Consider the following 21,421-nt stretch of genomic DNA (forward strand, 5'->3'; position numbering starts at 1 on the left):
TCTTTAAAGAATAAATTAAACGATTTAATAAATTTTAAAATAAAAAGAAACATATTTAAGATTTAATTTAAACCCTTTTTTTTAATAATATCTAACGAGATACCTAATTTTAAACGCTAGTTAATAGGCTCGATAGTAACGTCGACGAGTAGATCGAAACGGTAACGAACCAGGCCGAGGCTATACGTAGTGGTACCTATCGGAGTGCTGGAGGGGAGAGGGAGGGAGGGAGGGAGGGAGGGCGTTATATAAGGCTAACTAGGTAGTCTTAAGCTTTATCGATCGATAGTATTAATATTAATACTTTATATACAAATATAAACTCTTAAACCAGTACAGTTTAGCCTCTTGCCTAGGAGGAGCTGCGAGAAGTATACCACGCCTTGAACCTCTTCAGTAGCTAGCTCTAATGACCAGCACACGAAGCACTGCAAATTTCATGTAAGACCAACCAATGCATACAACTTTATAAACAAGACAAAAATATAAGACCTACGCGGCAGTCATAATCTACGTGTCAGTACGGCTATTCATGAATGTCACATCAGGCAAGGACAAATTGATTCTCAACCCCCATTCTTATTCATTGTGACTACTTCGTATCCTGTAGTTACCACCACTGCGGACACCATGGAGTGCCGTTCAAGCACCACGAACGCGGTTGTTCTTGAATAGGTCCTGGAAGGAGCCACGTCCATGAGAGCCGCCACCACCACGAGAGGAGCCTCCTCCGCGAGAGCCCCCACGAAAGTCACCGTCGGACCCGCCTCGAGAGACATTGCCCTGGGATCTGGTATGATGCCGGTTGTCGTCGCCAGCATCCGAAAGCTGCCTGGCCTTCAATTGCCCCGCGGGGGCGGCGGCGGCGGCGGGGAGTTGGTCGAGTCGCGCTTCGGGGGCTCGACCTCACCGGCAATGACCCGCATCGCTTCTATGGTGCTCGCGTAATTCTGCTCACTGGGTACCGACGGGTGCGCGAGGATATCGGTAGGCGCCTGGACGTAGAAGAACATGTAAGCCTTGCAGTGCCGGCGCTCCACGCATGCTTGAGCCAAGGACAGGGGTGTCCCGTCCGCCAGGAAGAGCTCAAGGAACTCCTCGCTGGGCTCCTGGTATACATGGACGGCCGCGACCTCGTTGTAGCTCACCAGGTGCGAGCCCGGTTCGGGGATTACCATCTGGCCAGATGCATCGCCGTCGACAAGGCGCCGGCTGTCTACCATGACAGATGGGTCAACAGAACTCTGAGTTCGCTTGTCCGAGGTGTAGCTAGCACGGATGACGGCCTGCTCGTTGAACTGGAACAGGTACTCTCGGCCGCGCTGGGGGTCAGCGAAGATACCAAAACCAGCCTCGATAGCCGCGCGTAGGGGCTTCTGGTTGTTGAAGTGTACGAGGCTTTGTCGAGCGAGGCCAGTGAGCCACTCCTCTGTCTGCATAGCCGCATCGTCGCGCTTGAACGACTCGCCCTGCTCGCCGGTCTTGCGCGACCAGGTGTGAGGATCGAACAGGAGAAAGGGGAAGCGACGCCAGATGGTCTTGAGCATGAGCTCGTGGTTAACCAGCGCCACGAACGACAGGTCCTGCCTGGCGAGGCCCTGACCCGGGAAGAAGGCCTTGAGGACATCGACGCGGGCCTTGTGGGTATGGCGGCCGCCGTCGCGCTCCAGATCGGCCCATACGAGCTCGAGCAGAGGGTTGGGAGCCTCTCCAGGGGCCGGGTTGTGAAATTCCTCGGTCAGTTGTGCCAGCAGGTGGCGCACGACGCGGATGAGGAGGTCCAGCCCATTGGTTGAGCCGATCTTGTCCTCTTTGGCGACCCTTGCGGCGGCAGCATCGAAAGCAGTAACCTCCTGGTTCTGGAGGAAAAAGATTTGAGACTCGCGGTCATCGGGGAACACGTCGCGAATGTCGACGAGCTTGTCCAACATCTTGGACGCCATCTTGTCTTGGTTGCTCGCAGTGGAAGGGCGATTGCTGGTTTGCGCAAATGATGGAGGAGACGAGTGGGTTGCTTGCTTGTGGTGGCAAAAGGGCAGGTTTTCGCAGTCAAGTAAATGCACTGCAATAAGGCCCACTGCAGCTCGTTAGAAAAAGCTCCAAGTCCCCCAAGCTGGAGCAGCTGTTTTGAAGTGGGCTGCTTGTGAGTTCTGAGGCCCAGGTACGTACTTTTGCGGCTCCGATTGGGAGGTGAGGTTTCTACCTGTTTGAAGTACTTACTTACTTACTGATGGGTCTTCTTGCTACACAGCAACCATCTTTTGAGCGTGCCACCATCGCAAAAGACCGCGCAATTGCCAACAGACAAACATACGTCGACATCAACTGTGTAAGCAAAATTTTGACATATCAAGTTTTATTTCCAGCTAACCACCATTTTTTGCGCAGTCTGGTCTCGATCCCACCATGTCTGGCCGAACCTTGCGATCTGGTCGAGCCCTCGGCTCCCAAGCTCAAGCCCCCGATGCGCAACCCGCTGCCGCCGCCTCCTCCGCGTTTGCTCCCGACTCGGCTCCCGCCTCAAGACCGCCCAGTCCTCCTGATGCTGCCTCGTCCAGTCGTCGCGGTCGTGCTGCTGCAGCTGCCCCCGGAAATCCGGGCGGAGATGACCCTGACTCCTCGTCCGACTCGGACCCCGCAGAGGACAGCGGTGAGGATTATGACGAGGATGCCATCACGGCACGCAACCAGAGTATGGAGGAGGCTTTGCTCGACTACTTCAAAGATCTCCCCGACCAGGTCAAGGATGCCGTCATTGCGACCACCAAGCACGTATCGTCCGAGTTCGAGCGCATACGCCATCGCCTGCCCAGCCAGAGACCTGTCCCGACGGAAGAAATGGCCTTATCCTACCTGCCGTCGAATCCCGAGGGATGGACTGATGAAGAAGAAGCGGCGGTCCTTCGGGAGTGGGAGGACTCCCTCGAACACAAGGCCCTGAATGTCCCCGACAACTCCTCGATGCATCCTCTGTGGAACACCTGGATCGACGTCTTCTGCACTGTGCCGTCTTGCTTCATCTCACCGCTGTACTCCCTGCAGTACCACGTCAAGCTGCAGGACGGCGTGACGCCAAGCCCGAACTGGGATCACAAGTTCTGCGACCGCTTGCGGAAGATCGCGTCGCACGGTATCTTTCGGGGGCGGATGGAGCTGCTGCACCTGGCTCTGCTCTGGGTCCCCATCTGCCGGAATGACTACCGTAGCGCAATCGCTCCTCCGATGACCTGCTTACCCAACTGGTCCGAGAGATGGCTCGGCAAGACGGCTCTCGAACCGTCACCGAGATCCACGCCGAGATCCGGGCGGCGTACGGACAACGGGGCCCCGGCTCCCACATGTCGAATCTTCTGCAGGGGATCGAGAAACGTGTCTTCCGGAAGAAGGCCGACGACGCGCCCGTCTTCCGTCCCGAGGTGATCGCCCCGTTCGACCTCTCGGCCGCCGACATCAGCGTCGTCGAGCTAGCTGCCAACGCCCCCGACGGCGTGATCGCGTCGTTTATGCCCGCCGCGGTCTCTTCGCGCGTCCTTGCGACAGCCAAGAAAAGCCAGGGGTACCCGGCCGAGGAGGATCTGCCCTTCCTTCGTGAGATGGCTGCCCTCAGCGTGCGCCGCCATCAGACGCGTGGTGGCCCGCTCCTGGCGGATCTCGTGGCCGAGGTTGCAACCGGGACCCGACCCAATGGACGTTGACCCTGAAGCTAAACAAAAGGTCGCGTCTTGGATCCTGCATTCACCTCCGAGAGCCTTAAGAAGCACAAGTCCGCTTGGGTGACGAACAACCAACCACGGCCGGGTCCCCAGGGCTAGGCTAGCTGGCTTCTACTCACTTCACAGACGCTGATGGCCAGACAACCTCATCCAGCCCGTCTTGGTAGATAGCAAGCGGCTCTGCTATGTAGACTTTTGCTGGTGGTGAATAGAAAAAGTACTGGAACTGCTAACCTACACTAATGATTCTTTGTGCCGTGCCTGCCGTGATTGTACCTTATTTCGCTCTGATCCTTACCCATGTATATCGTATGAAGCTCTTGATGAAGCCCCATGTGTTGTTTTTCATATGTTGTACAGCGTGGCGCTATTCCGTTTGTCCCACCCTGCTCAGAGGGTTGGTCATGTCGCTGTCCACTTCTCCCAGAAGCCCAAAACAAGGTGCCCAGCAAGAGTCTAGAGAGCAGCAACAGGCTCGACAGGGCGTAGGAAAGTTTCAAGGATGTCAATATGCCCCAGCTGAGCGGCTCAGTGTCTCGGAAGCACAAGTTGCCCAAGCCTACGTAGTATTATTCGTCGACGCCATATAAACCAGGTTAGACTACCCTGCTACGGATAGGTGTTTTTACAATGTAGTCCCGACCTGCTCCAGATGCTCTCCGCATGGGATTTAAGCTCGCTTCACTCGTGGCGGCGCTCTCGTGGGCCTTTACAACTTGCGGAACCCCGAGGACCGCAACTTTGCTCCCGGTGGTAGGTAGTGGTCCGTGGAAAAGTGGACCTGTTATCTGTCTCAGGCCCCCAAGTGCCTTGATGTTTTCCAAACATCACCAGAGTGTATCTGCGCTTCAAGACGACATAGTTGAATGAAAGAAACTCGACACAAATAGAATCATGTGTGCTGAACAGATCGATACAGGTTGGATGCCAAAAAGCAGGCCACTTTTGGCCGTCATGCGCGTGCGTGGGCTTGTCAACTAATTAGCTGCAAACTTGGGATCAAATAGGTATCTTAGGCACAGTCCAGCTTCAATCAACTAATGAAATTGAATGCTTGTAGGTACATAGGTACAATGTAGGTAACAATTCAATGGAAGCTAGCGCGTTCCACTGGCCTATAAGTATTTTCGCTCGGATATGGATTGGAATCTGTTCCCTCTTCCCTCCCTCGTCCGACATCAGCAAGCCACAGCCCAGCAAGAACATCATCGCACCTCCGAGTACGATCAACTATGGCTTACGCTGATCGAACGACTGCGGCCATGTCGCCACTTGCTGACAAGTGGTACGACACGGTCAGAACTCGGGTCCTGGGCAACAGACCAGACCCCGCCAAGAAGCAGCACCTCGAAGGTATCTTCTTCAAGCACCAGGCGGGCGTCCTTCTAGGGTTCGCCAATGGTGGTCTGCCGCCCAGCGTCTCTGCTGACATATTTCGATGGAACGTCGCCAGAGCCACCTGGAAGCACCAAGGTAAGTACCGCCCTCCCTCTCAGTGAACCAAGCTAACCGCCGTTTTTTCATCGCGTAGTTCCGGACGAGCCGTTCCCACACGAGGACGAAAAGCCTCCTACCTACGGCGTCCCCTGCTGCGAGCAGTGGGTTCGCAAATGGTATATGGAGATGCAGGATCGGAAGAATACCGAGGGCCCGCGGACAACGATAAGCAGCTCCCCTTCCGCCACAACTGTCGAGCAGCGGACGATTCTGGCCAACAGAGTCCGACCCGCGCCCATGGTCGCGGAAGAAGGCTGCGAACCGCTCGTCTTCCCCCTGCCACGCAGCCGCCATCCGGACCTGTGCCTCGGCCCCAAGGAAAATATCGAACAGACACTAGTCGAAGCCGCCAACATTCTCGGCCATGAGTTCACCTTGTCGTGCTCCTTTGGTGGTAACCAAGCCATGTCCTTCACTTTGGGCTTAGCCCCTAGCGTCGACGCCAACGACGAGCGAGTCCTAGCACGGGCTCGTGTCCCCGTCGACTGGATCGAGGACTGGTGGGTCAACGCCCTGGAGCGTGATACCAACCTGTTGGCGCACCTCCAGCTCTTGACACGCCAGCGCTTCACGCGATCGTTCAAGGACGCCTCTGACCGCATTGCTGAGGTCAAGGCAAAGCTTCGATTCGTCAAGCCGACGGGTGCTCTGATGACGGAAAGCGAGGCTATCCGCGCCCACGAGTACCAGCACAACGAGCTGGACCGCATCGCCCTGAGCGTCGTCACCCGGGAGATCGGCAATACTGCTGACTGTATGCGGCGCGGCGAGTTGCTCGTCAAGTTCGTCGAAAAGGGCCACCCCGAGGTGCACGTCCTCAATCGCGATGACCGCCTGCGCGTGGTCCAAAGTCTGGTTCGTCAGAACGCGGTCGACTTTGTCAAAGGCCTCGTGTCTGATAGTCAGAGTGCGGAGAAGAAGGTCAGACCTATCGCGGAGAGCCTGAATAGCTTCATCGCCGACGGTGCCCAGAGTGCACCTTATATTTCCAGCAAGTCCGCCCGCCTGAATGTCGTCGAAAAGGTCTGGTCGGAGCTCTTGGACCACCAAAATCTCGACACAAAGCTTGTCGTGCGCGATATGCTGCTGTCGTGGCACCGACGCCTTCCTCAGGAGGTCCCCCTCCCGTCGGCAGCCGGCTCAGTTGCTACGGGTGCGCCCACCGTCACTTCTACGGCGCGCCCAGGCCCCGACCCCAACAGTCCCGGCGCTTGGTGAACTGCTTGATCAGATACATAGAACTTTCGGACAACCAGCGCGTTTTGTCTATTTGTTCTGCTCTACAGACACAGCGCCTGTCATGCGGCGCGACCTGCTACTGACTCCCAAGCTCCCGCAAGAGGGGTAGATAGAGGGTGAATTGAGCTTGCTTTCTCTTGCTTTGTGCCTGTCTCCATGATCGTAGTCTGACTGGGTGAACTGATATGTTGCCTCTAATATGCTCTCGCCAGGTAGCAGAAGCAAATGTCGTCGGGTAGTCTCGGAGCCTTGACTCTGATGTCAGTAGACGATGTGACCCAAAAGTCTGACATGTACTGCAAAAGGGAGTACAGCTAGGAATGCTCGAAGTTTGGAAGCCACCATTACTCGCTGACTGGCATATGTCATACAAGGCCTCTTCCTGAAACCCTCGGCTTCGGTAACTACCTGTCCAAAAGAGGTTCCCACGTCTTTATCTAGGCAAGTTGAACCAACGTACGTTTGCAAAGCAGATTGCCATGTAGATCCGCAGCTGGTTTGCGATGTTGGTGATATGTCATCGCCCCCAGGAGACACTGCTGCGAGCGGGTTCGTGAGGTTAGACTGCCAGTTCCGACGACTTGTTAGAATGAATATGGTGTTCCAGGGTGGGATAATGCGATACCTCGGAGAAACGGTCCGTTGATCCCAGGTACTGGAATAAACTAGAGCAGTGGAATAACAATCGGATCAAAAAGGAGAAGCCACGGGAATAATATGGGATAACTATGTACCTTGGATGACGGATCGACTTTCTCGGTGACGAGAATGATCCCACCGTACCCGCCTTGAGTTTCGATGCCACCATCCCGTCAGATCCAGTACTGTTCATGTGCTGTCCGCCTTAGCTATCGGGTTGCTCAAGGCTATCGACGATCCCGACCAATCATACGAGGACGTCTGGGAAGTGGTTAAGCTGATGGCGGATGATTTACACCACGAACAAAATCATATGCGGTGCTTGCGCTGGTCAACTCTGGAGCCCAGGAAACTCTGGGAAAATCGATGCTCCTTCTCCAACTGGCTTCCGTCCCAACCCTGGCCGAGGTGGTCGAGGCGGCATTTAAGCCGGAGCTCTTGATGCAGAAACCTGCATCAGGCGGAGTCGATGTGCCCTCGCTGGCAGAATAATGAAGCAGTCTGCCTAGTGAGAATAAAGAGATTGATAAATCTGGTTCCGCAATTGTATGTTGTACGCTGCTCTGATTTATATGATTTGTGAGATTGCCCTGCTGTGAGTCATCTTTGGTATGATGATCCAACATGGCCTGAGACCTGGCTTTGCAATAGGCATCAAGACACCCAAGCCCGATTTTTGCAAGGGTCCCATCTCTCAATTAGCAGTAGGCTACATAGGTACTTACAATTGAGGATTAATCAATCATCGTAGTTGACCCTTAAGCAGCCAGAGCCCACCTCCTGATTGTAATTGTGCACACCTAAGCTTTGTGTTGTTGACCTTGGGTGTTCTTTTTACCCACAAAGATCCGAATCCCCTCTTCCCTCTCACAACGCCAGCATCCCACATTCTTGACCGCAACCAGATCGCCATCGAAAAACACGCGCAAACGACCAGAAACCATCAAAAACCAACTGCGCAACCATGGCCGATAAAAAGCCAGTCAACAAGGGACCTCCTGGTGTTTTTGGTGCCCTCCTCGCCAGAGCGCGCGACGCTGAACAAAAGCGTAAGCGACAAGACGGCGAAGATGGTGCCGACGACGACGACGCCGAAGAGATGAGTTTGGCGCCCCCGGCACCAATGCTCCAGATGCTCTCCCCACGGGATGTGGAAGCTCGCTTCACTCGTGGCGGCGCCCTCGCGGGCCTGCCCAGCTTGCGGAACCCCGAGGACCGCAACTTTGCTTTCGGCGGTAGCAACAATACGTTTACTTGTGACGACCCCGATACGGCGTCTAAGCTGCCGTATCAATTTGCCGACTTGCAGCCCGACGGCCAGTTCCCGGACAGCACTGTCCACTACCGTCGGAACAACCAGTTTGCCAACCTACTGGCAGAGCGCGGGCTCAACCGCATGCGTGCGTTGGGGCCAAATGATTCGCGAGCCCCTTCACGAGCTCCTTCTTCGCGAGCCCCTTTGCGCGCCCCTTCGCTCGCCGCTGCGCAAGCTCCCTCCCTGGCGACTACGGCCAAATCGTCTGCTCCTCAGCAGACGATGGGCCCGCCCAAGAAGAAGGCCAAGCGGGGTGGCAATCGCTGCGGCAATTGCGGCAAGCATGGCCACAAGGTCAAGGATTGCGCCGGTCCGCCCGCGGAGGACGGGTTTATCCATGCCTGTCCGGTGCACAACAGCGGCGCCCACACCCTGGACGAATGCCGAGAGGCGCAGAACATGACCCTCGAGGTAAAGTACACCAGCCTCGTCTCCACGCGCCACAACCTTTGCCCCCTCTATTTCAACGAGGCATGGGAGGACACCGCCTGGACGGTCATCAACAGTGTGGGCGACGCGAACGTGAAAGACGCACTGCCCTTCTCTTCCGACTTCTCCAAGACGATTCCCTTGGAGAAGTTCGATGCCTACGACTACGATGCGCCCGATCCGGCGTGCCTCGGCCACGAGCCCGAGACTGCCACCATCGCGGCTTTCAAGGCCTGGTATCGAATGGCCATTCTTGGCGAGAACACTCAAAGCGAGCATCCAGAGCCCAACGACCAGGACACGCTGGAGTACAGCAGGCACGCCCTGGATCCCAATGTCGATGCTACCATACTTTAACTGCGCCCTAGTTTCTTGCACAAGAATGCCCCTCCACGGCAATCTTTGAGATTGATATTCTTTCCTCACAGGCAGCATCTCCTGTCGATGCTTTGCGTTGGTGGATACATCTCGCCTCGCAGCAAGAAGTTCTATCCATGCCACCTTTTTGGTAGAATGGAAATTTATCATGCGGTTCGACCTTTTTCTGACTGCCAAGCCCTCAAGAGGGATAGATAGAGGACGAATTGAGCCTGCTTTCTCTTGCTTTGTGCCTGTTTCTATATCGTAGTCTGTCTGTGTGAACCAATGTTTCCCCAAAGTAGGCATACTGTATGTTGTAGATTGTTGCCAATTCCGTTAAATACAGTAGCACCCGATAGCTTCAGGTAGCCTCGAAGCCTTGATGTGACCCAAAAGCCTGTCCCGGTGTGAAAGCCCAAAACAGCGTTCCGAGTGTGTGGCCATTGGTTCTCCATAAGAAAATGTTGTTGGCTGCAAAGGGTGCAAAAGTCGACCGCTGTTGGTTCTGACTCCTTACATGATTCTCCACCAAAGACTGTCACATCGCCAATCGAAGCCCTGTCGCTACCAAGTGCCACCGAATTGCTGTGATTTCCCTGTCTATTTAATGCTGTCCTCTCAGGATGCCTTCGAATGAACCAAAGCTCTCTCTAAACCCCATCACTTTCATCATGGCCCATCCCCAAAACCCCGGCTCCCCCATCCCTCTGTGGTTCCGGCTCGGCGTGCTGACGCTGGTGTCGGCCGCCGCCTATGCCGCCTACCAGCGTAATGCCCACGAGTCGATCTTGGCCTTCTGCACCCGCCCGGGCAGCTACAGTCGTATCCTCTTTTCGCTCTTCCTGGCCATCAATTGGAAAAGCCTGCCGTTCGCTTGGAGTGTATGTCCATCCTGTTCTGTCAGATCTGCATTGTCACTAATTGCTGCCAGATCCGCATGTGGTACTGCATGATCATGCACCTGTTTGTGCGCGACTTCCACCGCCACACGCCGGACAAGCTGTTCCACCCGGTCATCTGCGCGTCGCACACGTCGCTCGGGGAGACCGACTACCGGTGGCACAAGTCCAACTCGACGTACCTGTCCGACTTTGACGTGGCGCGCTCGCACCTGGTGTCGCACCTGGTCGCGCGGTCCGGCCACCTGGCGGCCCGCAACAGTAAATCGCGCCTGGTCATGGACCCGGCCGACCCCTCGAAACCGGCGCGCGGGTCGTTCGGGATCGGGATCGGGGCGGTGCACTGCGCCTTCAAGCGCGAGATCCTGCCGTACCAGCGGTACGAGATGTGGTCGCGCATCTTGACGTGGGACCGCAAGTGGCTGTACATTGTGACGCACTTTGTGGAAAAGGGCGCGGTGCTGCCGCGGTCGTGGGACGCGCCGGGGTTCGGCCGCGCCCGCGAGACGCCCGGGACCCCGCAGGCGTGGGAGAAGAAGGTGTTCGCGACAGCCGTCACCGCCTACGTCTTCAAGCTGGGCCGGCTGACCATCCACCCGGCCGTCATGTTGGAGGGTAGCGGGCTACTGCCGGAGCGCCCCGGGGGTTGGACGTCCGACGACGCTAGCGCGGGCCCGAAACTAGCCGAGCTTGACCCCGCCGGCAACGCTAACCCGACGACCGAGTGGACGTGGCAGCGGACCGAGGCGGAGCGCCAGAGGGGGTACGAGTACGCGCAGCACTTTGCCGCCATGAACCACCTGCACGGCTGGTTCGACGGCGGCGAGGACGGCGCGCTGGGCCGGTTCTCACTGGGGTGATGGGCATTGGGCCGACATTAGTCTTCTTTAGCCGTTTGCATAGTTGAAATACAACTCCCGAGACTAATGCAACAATATCGTATGATTCAATTGACCCCCAGGCCGTACTCCCTGTCTTGCATCGGTACCCTTCCGCCGGTCGGCTAGTTCCCCAATGCCGACAAATCATGCGTCCGGAACCACTGCGCCGAGTCACATCTGACGTAATTTGCTAGGGCAGATGATATAACTGCCGGCCAATCTTTAATTGTTATATGCAGTATCAACCACAATGCAGGGCGACATGACTCGCCGTGCAAACAAGCTTCGGCCGTGCAGCCAGCTAGCCCCGTCGAGGAAGACCGAGCTTGACTCAACCCATCTTCAAATTTGTCCTTTCCCAACCTCTTCACAGGATGCACTCCAGGTCGACATGGCCATGCGCGAGGCCACCCACGCGCGGTTCCGGGGCGACGACATCGTGATCCACGGCGACGTGTCGCCGGCGCAGCTGACGGCCATCACGGTGCTGCTGGCCATCGCGCTGTGGAACGCGGCCGAGATGGTGCCGCTCGTCTTCTTCACCTTCCAGCGCTTCCGGACGCTGTACTTCTGGAGCATCTGCGCGGCGACGGCGGGCATCATGGTCTGCGCCGCCTCGCAGATCGTCAGCACCTGGGGGCCCGAGCCCTACGAGCGCACCGTGCTCGTCGCCTCGGCCATCAGCTGCCTCGGCTGGGCCCCCATGGTCACGGGGCAGTCGCTGGTGCTCTACTCGCGCCTGCACCTGCTGCACGTGCCGCCGCGCACCCTCCAGCTCGTGCGCGCCATGATCATCGTCGACGGCGTCGCCCTGCACTCCATCGGCACCGCCTTCACCCTCGAGCCCCTCATCACGCACTCGGAGCGGCTCGCGCGCGTCTACGGCATCTTCGAAAAGGTGCAGATCACCACCTTCATGGCGCAGGAGTTCGTGCTGTCGGGCCTCTACCTCTGGAAGGCGCACGAGTTCCTGTGCCAGTACACGTGCCCGACGCTGCAGCTGAGCCCGTCGCGCGTCTCGGCCGCGCGCCGGCAGTCGTGCCAGAAGGTCCGGGGCCTGCTGCTGTGCCTCGTCTCGGCCAACGTCGTCGTCATGCTGCTCGACGTCACCATCATCGCCCTCGAGTACGCCGGCCTGCACCAGGTCCAGCTCAGCTACAAGGCCTTCGCCTACGCCCTGAAGCTCAAGGTCGAGATCGGCATCCTCAACCAGCTCGTCGGCTTCGTCCGCCGCGTCCACCGCCTGCAGACCGAGGCCGAGGGCTCGCTGGGGCTCGAGCGCGAGTGGGAGTCGACCCTGCAGCGGACGTTTGCCGCGCCCTCGTCGACGCAGGGGCGCAGTCCGGAGATGGAGAACAGCGGGGGGCTCGACGTCATGTAAAGCGATAGATTACTCAAAATGCGTTGGCGTATTTTCCTAATAGACTACTCATTATAAGTCTTGAAGAAGGGTCTCAGACCTCTGCAGCTGAGTGTAACGGAGGCTGCCCTCCCAGATGACACGGCCCTTCCTTGGGTCCTGCGCCTCGGCACTGTAATCCCCCCGCTCCGACCCGTTCAGATAGACCCCCTTGGGGCGTTCGGTGAGCGGTGGCGGGCCACAGTTTATCGCCGCAGCCAGCACGTCCCGGGCCGACTTCTGCGGCGTGCGCCAGGTGCCGTTGGGGTAAAGTCGCACCAAGAGCCGGCCTATCCAACCAGCTAGAAACCCAAAGACGAGAAATCGAACGATCCAGGGGCTGTGGCGGCCGATGCCCGTGTTCATGGCCCCTGGATCGACGGCCAGGACCGAGATCTGGTGGAGGAGCGGGTCTTTGTCGAGGCGTCTCTGGAGCTCGTGGCTGGTTCATTGTTAGAAATGACACTTGTCCTGGGTAAAGGCCACCTACATCATGGAAACGCCGCACATCTTGGAGGCGCCATACCGGCGATAGGCCGCCATCCACGGGTTCTTCTCGTCGGCCGTGGAGCTCCAGGTGCCCTTGGCGATGGGCTCGAGGTCGTGCTTAATCATGGTCTTGTACTTCTGGTCCTTGTACGACTCATTGAGGGTGTGGTGTGGGTCTTCGGGGCTGCAGACTGTCAGTATGCAAAGTCAAGTGTGATAGAAGGGGCCGCTTGCTTTTGGGACCAGCTGCTTATCCAGACGATCCTCCCTGACTCGCGATCCATACTCTGGAGGAGCAGAAGCGTCAGCAGCCAGTGGCCGAGGTAGTTGACCACGAACGTCAGGTCCAGCCCATCCTCGTTCCACGTCTGCTGGTCATGCTCTTCGTAGCCGGCGTTGAGGATGATGGCGCTGATGGGCGGGATTGCCCCGGATTCGACTTTGGAGTTGATGACGGCAGCGACCTCGCGCACGCTACCAAGCCGCGAGAGATCCAACGAGACATTTTCGTGGGATCTCGCATTTGAGCTGCCAAGAGCCGCGTCCAGAGCAGGTGCGGAGTCTTTGTTTCGGACGGTGAAGAGGCCATGGTAGGCTCTCAGGTCCGGGGCTGTCACAAGACGGGACACGATGGCGCTGCCGAGTCCGCCGTTTGCCCCCGTCACCAAGATTGTGCCTTTTTGATGAGACATGATGGCAGTCGGTTGTGAGATGAAGTTGTTGGCCGTGAGGAGGATTCGGGTACAGCGTTGTATTGGAAAACCAAAAGTTACAGGGGTAAGTGGTTGGTGCCCTTGCATCGGGCGAAGTGGACCGTCAAAACATGCAGAACCAACAGACCAATAAGACGACGCCTCTGCAGTTCAACGGAGTAACCAGGGATGCGACCTTCCCGCCGGAAAGACAGTGTCCTTTTTGGATGGTAAGTCAGACCACCAGGCAATGTTGAAATTCTTCAAGTTCCCTTTACATTGAACATCCCCAAGAGCTCCCTTGCAACTGTCGCCATGTGGCCTTTCTCCTACCCCGAACACGCGCCCTCCGACGTCCATGGCAAGACGTACGACTACATCATTGTAGGAGGTAAGGTTCCCATCATCAGTCTCGTCATAGAGCTGACGTTTCTTGGCCAGGCGGAACCGCCGGCTGCGTTCTAGCGTCGCGCCTGTCAGAGGACCCCGACGTCTCGGTGCTGGTGCTCGACAAGGGCCACGCCCGGGACAACGTGGTGTCGCGCATGCCCCTGCTCAGCCAGAACATGTTTTTCGGCGACACGCTGCAAGTCCAGGGCGGCCGCTGGTCGGAGCCGATCCCCGGCGCCAACAACCGACGGAACCGGCTGTGGGCCGTCGAGGGCCTCGGCGGGGCCTCGCGCATCAACGCCATGCTGTGGACGCGGGGCTTCCCGGGGGACTATGCCGCCTGGGCCGAGTTGGGCTTGCACGAGTGGAGCTACGAGAAGATGGAGCCGTACTTCCCGGAAGATGGAGAATGCAGTTCACTCGAACTCGAACATTAGGGGGCATGAAGGTGATAATACACTTCCACGTATTACATGGGGTTACTAACAAGTATCAGGGCCTATGGAAATGCGACGATTGTCAATGCCCTTCAGATGGGTAGAGTAGTGAGTGCATGGCAACTAGCCGCCCTGTATTCTCGACTAAAGGGTTGTTAGTATGCGACAAGTAGTGCACCAACTTGGTCTCCAGTCAGCCAAAGACATCAATGACCCCACAGCACCGCCCATGGGCTACTTCGATCTCGACGTGGCCATTGACAAGCGTGGCAACCGAGTTTCGGCCTTCACAGCCTATTTGAATAAGGGGACTGTCTCCAAGAGACGCAATCGACTCACCATCTGCACAGGTGCCGTGGCCTCTCGGTTAGAAACCAATGTTCAAACCGGCATCGTCACTGGCGTCCATTTTCTCTCTTCAGCGACTTCCCACGGCGGAACGTTCTTTGCCAAGGCCCGCCGCGAGGTGATCCTCTGTTCCGGAGCCGCCTGCACGCCCCAGCTGCTTCTGCTGAGCGGCATCGGCCGGGCGGACTCGGCAGAGAAACTGGGCATCCCCCTCGTCAAGGAGCTGCCGGCGGTGGGCGCCACGCTGTTCGACCATTACAGCATGCCCCTCATGCTCGAGGTGCCCAAGAATGAGACCTTCCACTTCCTCGAGTCCATCTGGGGTCTCTGGCACATGTTCCTCTGGCTGCTGTTCGGGTAAGGCTTCTTAGGGCTGAGCGCCATGGCGAGCACGGTCTACCTCCGCTCCGACGCCATCGACAGGGACACCATGCAAGTCAAGGAAGACGAAGGGCAGACCCGTCTCGACGCCTCACTCCCGCGCAACGTCCCCGACATCGAGATCATGTTCATGCCCACCACCTCTTTCGAGCGCGAGGTCCCGGGGCGGAAACTCATGTCCATCTACCCCACCCTGGTCCAGCCGCGCGGGTCGGGCCGCGTGGAGCTGGCCAGCACGGACGCGAGGGCCCAGCCGCGGATCACGTACCCCCTGTTCAACGACGAGCACGACGTGGCCACGGCGAGGCTGGCCGTCCGCTTCGCCATGCGGATCGCCGAGAAGTGGCGGCGGTCGGACTACCCGTACCCGACCAAGCTTCTGTTTGCCCCCGGCCAGGACCCCGCCGCGCTCGAGGCGTGGGAGAAGGCGGCCCCGGCTGACTATATTGCGGTGCCGCCGATCTCAAGGGCGATTGCGGTTCAAGAAAAGGCCCACCCTACCCTTGATGATGTGAGCAAGGCGAATAAGACCTGGAGAACCGTCACGGACGGCGAAATCGACGACTACATGCGGAGGGTGAGCCACACGAGTCTTCACTTCTCGGGCACTTGTCCCATGTCCAACGACGAGAGAACAGGTGTGGTAGATCAGCAGCTTCGGGTCTACGGGTTTAGCAACCTACGCATCGCCGACACCAGCGTCTTCCCCAAGATCCCCAGCTGCCACACCATGGCGCCGGTCATGGCCGTGGCGGAGCGGTGCGCCGACTTGGTCAAGGCCGCGTGGGGCGAGAAGGGGCAGTGGTCCGTTTGAGTAGTGTTTGCCCGGGTATGGTTAGAATCTTGAACTAGTTCTGTCTATGTGTCGTTTGTATTTGGAACAATTGGATCATCATCACATGTGTGCGGTGATGTAGGACAGCTGGTGAATTTCAGAATAAGAGGGTCCAGGGGACATGCTAGGAGTCCTCAATCACTCCACAAGCTACTGCACACTCGGCTTTGATACGGTGCGGCGTCCCACAAGCACGGTCCCCGCAAACCCAACCATGCAGCACACTGCTCCAATGAGGAACGGCAACCCCAGATATAGCTGCACGTCCCACTTGATGACCATGGCGAAGGCTCGGTTGAGGACCAACGCCCCAGCCGCCGAGGCCACACCGTCCGCCACGGCAATGACGGTATACAAGACGGCCACATGTTGCGGGCTGACTAAGTCGGTGATAACAGACTGCAGGGCTGGTCTGGTGCTGCTGCCGAGCGAGAATAGTAGAAGGCCTGTCGGTTTTAGTTTTAGAAAGATATCCTTACTTGTCCAGAAGAGAAAAAGAACCCACCTAGGATGAACAGATAGAAAGCCTGGGCAAATGCCATGAGGAAACAGCCGACAGCCTGGATCAGGAAGCTGTACTGCGTGATGTACATGTCCATCCTGAATGACGAGACATGGAACTTGGTCTGTCCGACCTTTTGAAGGAGAGGCAAGATGACGATCATCAAAACCAGACTCTCAAACGCCTTGACCGACAGGACTCGGCTGGCCTACGTCAACAGTTAGAAACGGGACACCGCCCATAAAGACTAGGGAGACTGACCGAGGCTATGGACAAGTCAAACTTCTCGGGGATGTACTGCAGTGTCAGTTCCGCCATCGGAGTGTTCAGTTTAGCCAACGGCACGGCGGCGAGCAGCACCACGACCCGCCGGTCCTCGAACAGCTGCGTGACAATGCCCCAGCTGTGGCGCAAGGTGCCAAGGAGGGTACCGCCCTCTTCTTCTTGTTCCAGCTCGTTCTCGCAGTCAGATGCAGGTACCTGGACAGTACTAGTAGCCTGAGGCCGGATCAAGACGAGGGAGACGAGACAGAGGCAGCCGAGGGGTATGCTGAGCAGGACAGGGGCGAACAGCAGCTCGTGGTCGAGGAACCAGGCCGTGACTAGGATGGACGTGATGGTGGCCACGATCTGCCCGCCGGTGAAGACGAAGAACACGAGGGACCTGTGGCAAGCGTGGGTAATGCGTACATGATTGGGTCAGAGATACGGGAAGACTCACCTGTTCTCGGCCGGGACCCGTTTGCTGGCCATGGCGTAGATCACGGACATGTAGGTAGGCGTGCCGCCGCCAATCACCCGGAAGAGGGGCGACAGCACCGCGGCCCAGACGGGGAACACGGTCCAGTAGCGGCACACGACGACCAGCCACGCGCAGGACAGCACGTATCCCAGCACGTTGAGCCCGGCGAGGAAGCGCTCCCCGACGCGGTCCACGACGAGGCCGTAGGGCAGCGTCAGGAGCAGGCCGACGACGGCTTCCAGGGAGGCGAGGTAGCCCCGGAGGTGGGCGAGGCGCTGCTGGATCTCGGGCGACTTGCAGAGGTGTTCCGGGATGAAGCCGCCGCCGCTGCCGCCGCCGAGGGTGGCATCGGCGTTGCCGTCTTTGGCGTATTCCTCGCGGCAGATGCCGAGCTCGAGCAGCCGCACGACGGAGACGTAGCGGGCGACGTCGGCAAAGGCGTACAGGATCAGGAAGACGGTGGACAAGACGGCGGTCCGTACAGCATCCTTGGTCCAACCCGCGCTCGAGACCGGGTCGGAGTCGTTGCCCACTGGCAGAGTCGAGGTGTCATTGGACTGGACTTCTGGTATCAAGGGTGCAAACTCTGTGGGTTCCGCCGCTGTAGCTCCGTGTCGAGTCCTCATTTTGATCCGCAGTTGCGTTTGGTTGTCGAGGTGAGAAGAAAGAGGGTCCTTCTCGAAGAAATCTCACCCTCTCCGTCGGGATCATATCCATAGTTATTAGTTTAAGTGCCAAGGTTGTCGGCAGGGGCCATAGTTGGACAGATCCATCTTTGCGGGCATGTCAGAGATAAGGGGGCTAGGATCAACGCTGGAGTTTGATTGAGCGATCCCTGCTAGGCCATGCTAAACAATGCGCTGAAGATAAACCAGTTGTCGCCGGGAGGATACACCCTGCATGTTTCGCCGGTGTGCTACACAAGAAAGATCTGAAGAAAAACAGAACTTTCGAGCCTTTACGGGGCAATAATTTTGGCGGTCACAATTCGGCCAAGGCACTAGGGTAGACTCCACACGCCTAGAAGTTGGGGAAGCGCTGTAGAAAACAGGAGCGGCAGATCTTACCCCACTGAACAGGGTCCATGGCCCAAGCCAAGACCGACGCTGATGGGGCTTTCACCAAACCCCAGGACCCTTTCTCACGGCGGCCCCGAGCCCGGCTAGACCGGGTGCAGTCTGGGGTTTCTTTGCCTACCGCCAACGAGAAAACGAGTCATGATGAATACTCAGAAGAATGGCCAGAATCTAGTTACTAGGTTACCAGCCGGGAATACTCACAGAGCGAGATCGGCAATCATCTAGACTGGCATTGTCACAAGAAAGCCCTCTACAAGGCCTATCCTTGGACAGCGGCAACTTCCGCCAAGATGACCGCAAAAGTACCCACTCCCCGGCAGATTTTAGCAGGCTAGTCGAGACTAAGTAAATCGAATGGGCAATCTGCGATAACAAAGGCACTAATGTATCTCCCGCTCTTGAAACTCATCTGCCCGGCCCATGCGTCGCGTCCCACTCCGCCACCTCGGCCACCGGCACCTTGACCACTTGATAAGCCTGCGCCCCATCCCCAAAGTCCACAAACTGCTGCCGCAGCTCGTACCCGCGCCACCGGGGGATACCGTGGACCCAGATCCCGTAGTAGGCGCCGCACGCCGCCAGGATGGCCAGCCCCGTGACGATGTAGGTGCCGTACCAGAAGGAGACGTCGGCCTTGCCGCCGGTGGGCGGGTACCAGGGCATGACCAACAAATACAGGTGGACCAGGACGTTGAAGACGACGACGCTGTGCGACGCCCGGAACTGGGGCCGGCCCGACAGCCCGGCCCGGCGGCGGCGCCAGCGGACGAGGCACAGCCCCGCGGCGGCCAGGAAGCTGAAGAAGGCGGCGGGGTAGACGGCCAGGTCGGCGACGAAATTGAAGGCGTCGCCGGCGGGGAGGGCCAGAACCATGACGGCGGTCAGCGCCCAGTCGAGCAGGTACGGGCCCAGGGGCGTGTTGAAGGGCTTGGTGGAGACCCAGAACCGGGTCCAGGGCAGGACGCCCTGCCGGCCGCACTCGCGGAGCATGCGGGCCGCCCCCAGCATCACGGCCAGCAGGTTGCCGAACGAGCTGAGGGCGATCAGCAGGTTGAGCCCCCGGACCGCCCGCGACTTGCCAAAGACGGCCGTGAAGAACAGCGTGGCCGCGATGGTGCCCGAGTTCTGGAGGTTTTCCTTGCCGACTTTCACGTTATTAGCAACCCCTAAACAGATAACGAACATGTAGAAAAACGCCACTCACCCGCGGCCACATAGGCGACATTGGCCAGGATGTACAGGACCGTCACGGTCACGATTGAGATGGCCCCGTTCCTCTTGATCTGTGCCACTGGGTTCTGGGTCTTCTTGTCAGCCACAACGCACCCTTTTCTCTTGATCCCATTCGTACCTTGATCTCGTTGGTGACGTTGAAGGCGTTGTTCCATCCGCCGTAGGAGTAGATGATTCGATACAAGGCGATGGTCATCCCATAGGGGGTCGCCGTGCCCTCAAACGGGTGGGCGAGATGAGACAGGGGCTCTGGTACCCGGGTGCGCCCGCCCAGCACCACGAGGCCCGTCACGGCAATGAAGATCAGCGTGATCAGCTTCACGACGCCGATGGCGTTGGAGAGGTAGTACGAGTACTTGGTGTGGAAGACCACCGCTGCCGAAGGTTAGTCTCGGCAGATCCACACGCCACCGGGTGATACGTACCCAGCAGCACCACGGTGTAACCAGCCAGGGCGACCCCCTTGATCTGCCACTCGGTGCCGGTGCGGCCCGCCGCGGCGAACAAGTAGTTCGCCAGCACTGTCGCTTCGTCAGGAAACTGGGACAAGGGGGACAGGAACTCCAAAGACGCCTACCGATGCAATTGCTGCTCCGGAACGACATGATGACCTTCTGCATGGCGTACGTGGTGGGGAAGAAGAAGCGAGGGTACGGAAATGCCTGCTCCAGATAGACCACCTCGGCCCCGGACCGGCTGGGGAAGTACGAGGTAAACTCGAGGTAGACGGCGGCGCTGGAGAGTGAGATGATGCCGCCCAGCAGCCAGTACATGATGCTCAGGCCGACGGACCCTGTGCCGCCGATGATGGAGGAGGCTGGATACTCATTTAGCCAGCCGAACCGGTAGCGGGGGACCGTGCTTGGAATAGACTCACGTGTCGAGTAGATACCCGTGCCGATCATCATGCTGATGTTGAGAAAGACGATGGTGACGGGGCCCACGTTGTAGCCGAGGGGGGAGTTGTCTTCGACGGGTGCACCGGTGGCGATCTGGTACGTGGATGGTGCATCGTTACCTCCGGCTCCCGCCACGTATTGCAAGCTTCCAGTCGCAGGTGAGGGGGCTCCCTTTTCTTGGACGTCGTCCACGCCTCCATTCTTCATTCCTGTGGCAATCGTATTCCCATCACGCCTGCTGGGCAAAGACATGTTCAGGAGGATGAGGCTATACCTGACCAGCTGATGGGTTCTCGCGTAGAATGCAGCTGCCCACAAGTTTTAGCTCGGCTGGTAACGCCTCGACGCGTCTCCGACTGACGTCTAAATAAAGACAAGGTTCGTGGGGAGGTCGAGCGGCAAAGTAGACACATACTCACGTTATTAAACGCACGCCAGACGGAAGTATAATCGAAGTTATGCGCAGTCCGGCAGTTTTGAGAAGCGTCCGGATTGATTCCTGTAAAAATCCAATGGAGGATGGCAGGAGGGCAGTCGAGATGGTGATGACCAGCCGGATTCAGCAAGCAAGAAAGGGAGAAATGGGTATCGGATCTACGAGACCAACGGCTCAAAACAACTACGGCAATTGATAAGGGGGTTTAGAGTATCACGAATCCTGCGGATGTGTGGAACCCCTTTTCAGGTTTGGTGTGACGACCCCCCACGAACCAACCTATCACGCCATCGTGGAGGCGAATGGCTCAACCACAATGTTGGGAAAGTGAGGCATTTTGCTCTGCAGCGCCCCTCGCTGCGAAAATGGACTGTATGCATAGAAGCGCACCCTGCGAAGTACTATGCGTGCATCATGCGTAGTAGGAACTAGAGAGTATGAGTCGTCGTGCCCCCGTCATGTCGCCATAGCCCCTGTACAAGGGGGGCACAGGACGCCAGCAGTACCCTGGGCGTCCGTCCTGGTAGCTGAGTTGGGGAGATGCAAATGCATGTCATCGGTCATGGTTGTTTGCAATGTATTGGGCA

At 57.8% G+C, this 21,421-nt stretch overlaps 10 protein-coding genes across 10 annotated transcripts; 6 read left to right on the plus strand and 4 right to left on the minus strand.

The window, feature by feature from the left end:
• Nucleotides 1-839: 839 nt before the first annotated feature.
• PG985_001700 (uncharacterized protein) lies at nucleotides 840-1,931 on the minus strand (the record flags this gene model as incomplete). The annotated part of the gene is made up of 1 exon (XM_066821469.1): nucleotides 840-1,931. The coding sequence occupies one exon, from the start codon at nucleotides 1,929-1,931 to the stop codon at nucleotides 840-842; it is 1,092 nt and encodes a 363-aa protein (XP_066688901.1).
• A 475-nt stretch (nucleotides 1,932-2,406) lies between these two features.
• Nucleotides 2,407-3,695, plus strand: PG985_001701 (uncharacterized protein; the record flags this gene model as incomplete). The annotated part of the gene is made up of 2 exons (XM_066821470.1): nucleotides 2,407-3,202; nucleotides 3,265-3,695. The coding sequence occupies 2 exons, from the start codon at nucleotides 2,407-2,409 to the stop codon at nucleotides 3,693-3,695; spliced, it is 1,227 nt and encodes a 408-aa protein (XP_066688902.1).
• A 1,250-nt stretch (nucleotides 3,696-4,945) lies between these two features.
• PG985_001702 (uncharacterized protein) lies at nucleotides 4,946-6,428 on the plus strand (the record flags this gene model as incomplete). The annotated part of the gene is made up of 2 exons (XM_066821471.1): nucleotides 4,946-5,186; nucleotides 5,245-6,428. The coding sequence occupies 2 exons, from the start codon at nucleotides 4,946-4,948 to the stop codon at nucleotides 6,426-6,428; spliced, it is 1,425 nt and encodes a 474-aa protein (XP_066688903.1).
• A 1,624-nt stretch (nucleotides 6,429-8,052) lies between these two features.
• PG985_001703 (uncharacterized protein) lies at nucleotides 8,053-9,189 on the plus strand (the record flags this gene model as incomplete). The annotated part of the gene is made up of 1 exon (XM_066821472.1): nucleotides 8,053-9,189. The coding sequence occupies one exon, from the start codon at nucleotides 8,053-8,055 to the stop codon at nucleotides 9,187-9,189; it is 1,137 nt and encodes a 378-aa protein (XP_066688904.1).
• A 674-nt stretch (nucleotides 9,190-9,863) lies between these two features.
• Nucleotides 9,864-10,951, plus strand: PG985_001704 (uncharacterized protein; the record flags this gene model as incomplete). Its single annotated transcript, XM_066821473.1, has 2 exons — nucleotides 9,864-10,073; nucleotides 10,124-10,951. The coding sequence occupies 2 exons, from the start codon at nucleotides 9,864-9,866 to the stop codon at nucleotides 10,949-10,951; spliced, it is 1,038 nt and encodes a 345-aa protein (XP_066688905.1).
• A 412-nt stretch (nucleotides 10,952-11,363) lies between these two features.
• PG985_001705 (uncharacterized protein) lies at nucleotides 11,364-12,353 on the plus strand (the record flags this gene model as incomplete). The annotated part of the gene is made up of 1 exon (XM_066821474.1): nucleotides 11,364-12,353. One exon carries the CDS (start codon nucleotides 11,364-11,366, stop codon nucleotides 12,351-12,353), a length of 990 nt encoding a protein of 329 aa, XP_066688906.1.
• Nucleotides 12,354-12,404: 51 nt separating this feature from the next.
• On the minus strand, nucleotides 12,405-13,552 carry PG985_001706 (short-chain dehydrogenase; the record flags this gene model as incomplete). The annotated part of the gene is made up of 3 exons (XM_066821475.1): nucleotides 12,405-12,813; nucleotides 12,862-13,044; nucleotides 13,104-13,552. 3 exons carry the CDS (start codon nucleotides 13,550-13,552, stop codon nucleotides 12,405-12,407), a joined length of 1,041 nt encoding a protein of 346 aa, XP_066688907.1.
• Nucleotides 13,553-13,867: 315 nt separating this feature from the next.
• Nucleotides 13,868-15,922, plus strand: PG985_001707 (uncharacterized protein; the record flags this gene model as incomplete). Its single annotated transcript, XM_066821476.1, has 5 exons — nucleotides 13,868-13,943; nucleotides 13,994-14,330; nucleotides 14,439-14,487; nucleotides 14,573-15,084; nucleotides 15,151-15,922. 5 exons carry the CDS (start codon nucleotides 13,868-13,870, stop codon nucleotides 15,920-15,922), a joined length of 1,746 nt encoding a protein of 581 aa, XP_066688908.1.
• Nucleotides 15,923-16,093: 171 nt separating this feature from the next.
• Nucleotides 16,094-17,813, minus strand: PG985_001708 (uncharacterized protein; the record flags this gene model as incomplete). The annotated part of the gene is made up of 4 exons (XM_066821477.1): nucleotides 16,094-16,389; nucleotides 16,449-16,653; nucleotides 16,707-17,109; nucleotides 17,167-17,813. The coding sequence occupies 4 exons, from the start codon at nucleotides 17,811-17,813 to the stop codon at nucleotides 16,094-16,096; spliced, it is 1,551 nt and encodes a 516-aa protein (XP_066688909.1).
• An 858-nt stretch (nucleotides 17,814-18,671) lies between these two features.
• PG985_001709 (High-affinity methionine permease) lies at nucleotides 18,672-20,605 on the minus strand (the record flags this gene model as incomplete). Its single annotated transcript, XM_066821478.1, has 6 exons — nucleotides 18,672-19,432; nucleotides 19,471-19,564; nucleotides 19,618-19,874; nucleotides 19,925-20,020; nucleotides 20,077-20,316; nucleotides 20,377-20,605. 6 exons carry the CDS (start codon nucleotides 20,603-20,605, stop codon nucleotides 18,672-18,674), a joined length of 1,677 nt encoding a protein of 558 aa, XP_066688910.1.
• Between the last annotated feature and the right edge of the window lie 816 nt (nucleotides 20,606-21,421).

The sequence above is a fragment of the Apiospora marii genome, assembly GCF_038362585.1.
Source record: "Apiospora marii strain CBS 49790 chromosome Unknown utg000002l_segment0_segment0, whole genome shotgun sequence".
In the NCBI taxonomy this organism is placed as follows: Eukaryota; Fungi; Ascomycota; class Sordariomycetes; order Amphisphaeriales; family Apiosporaceae; genus Apiospora; species Apiospora marii.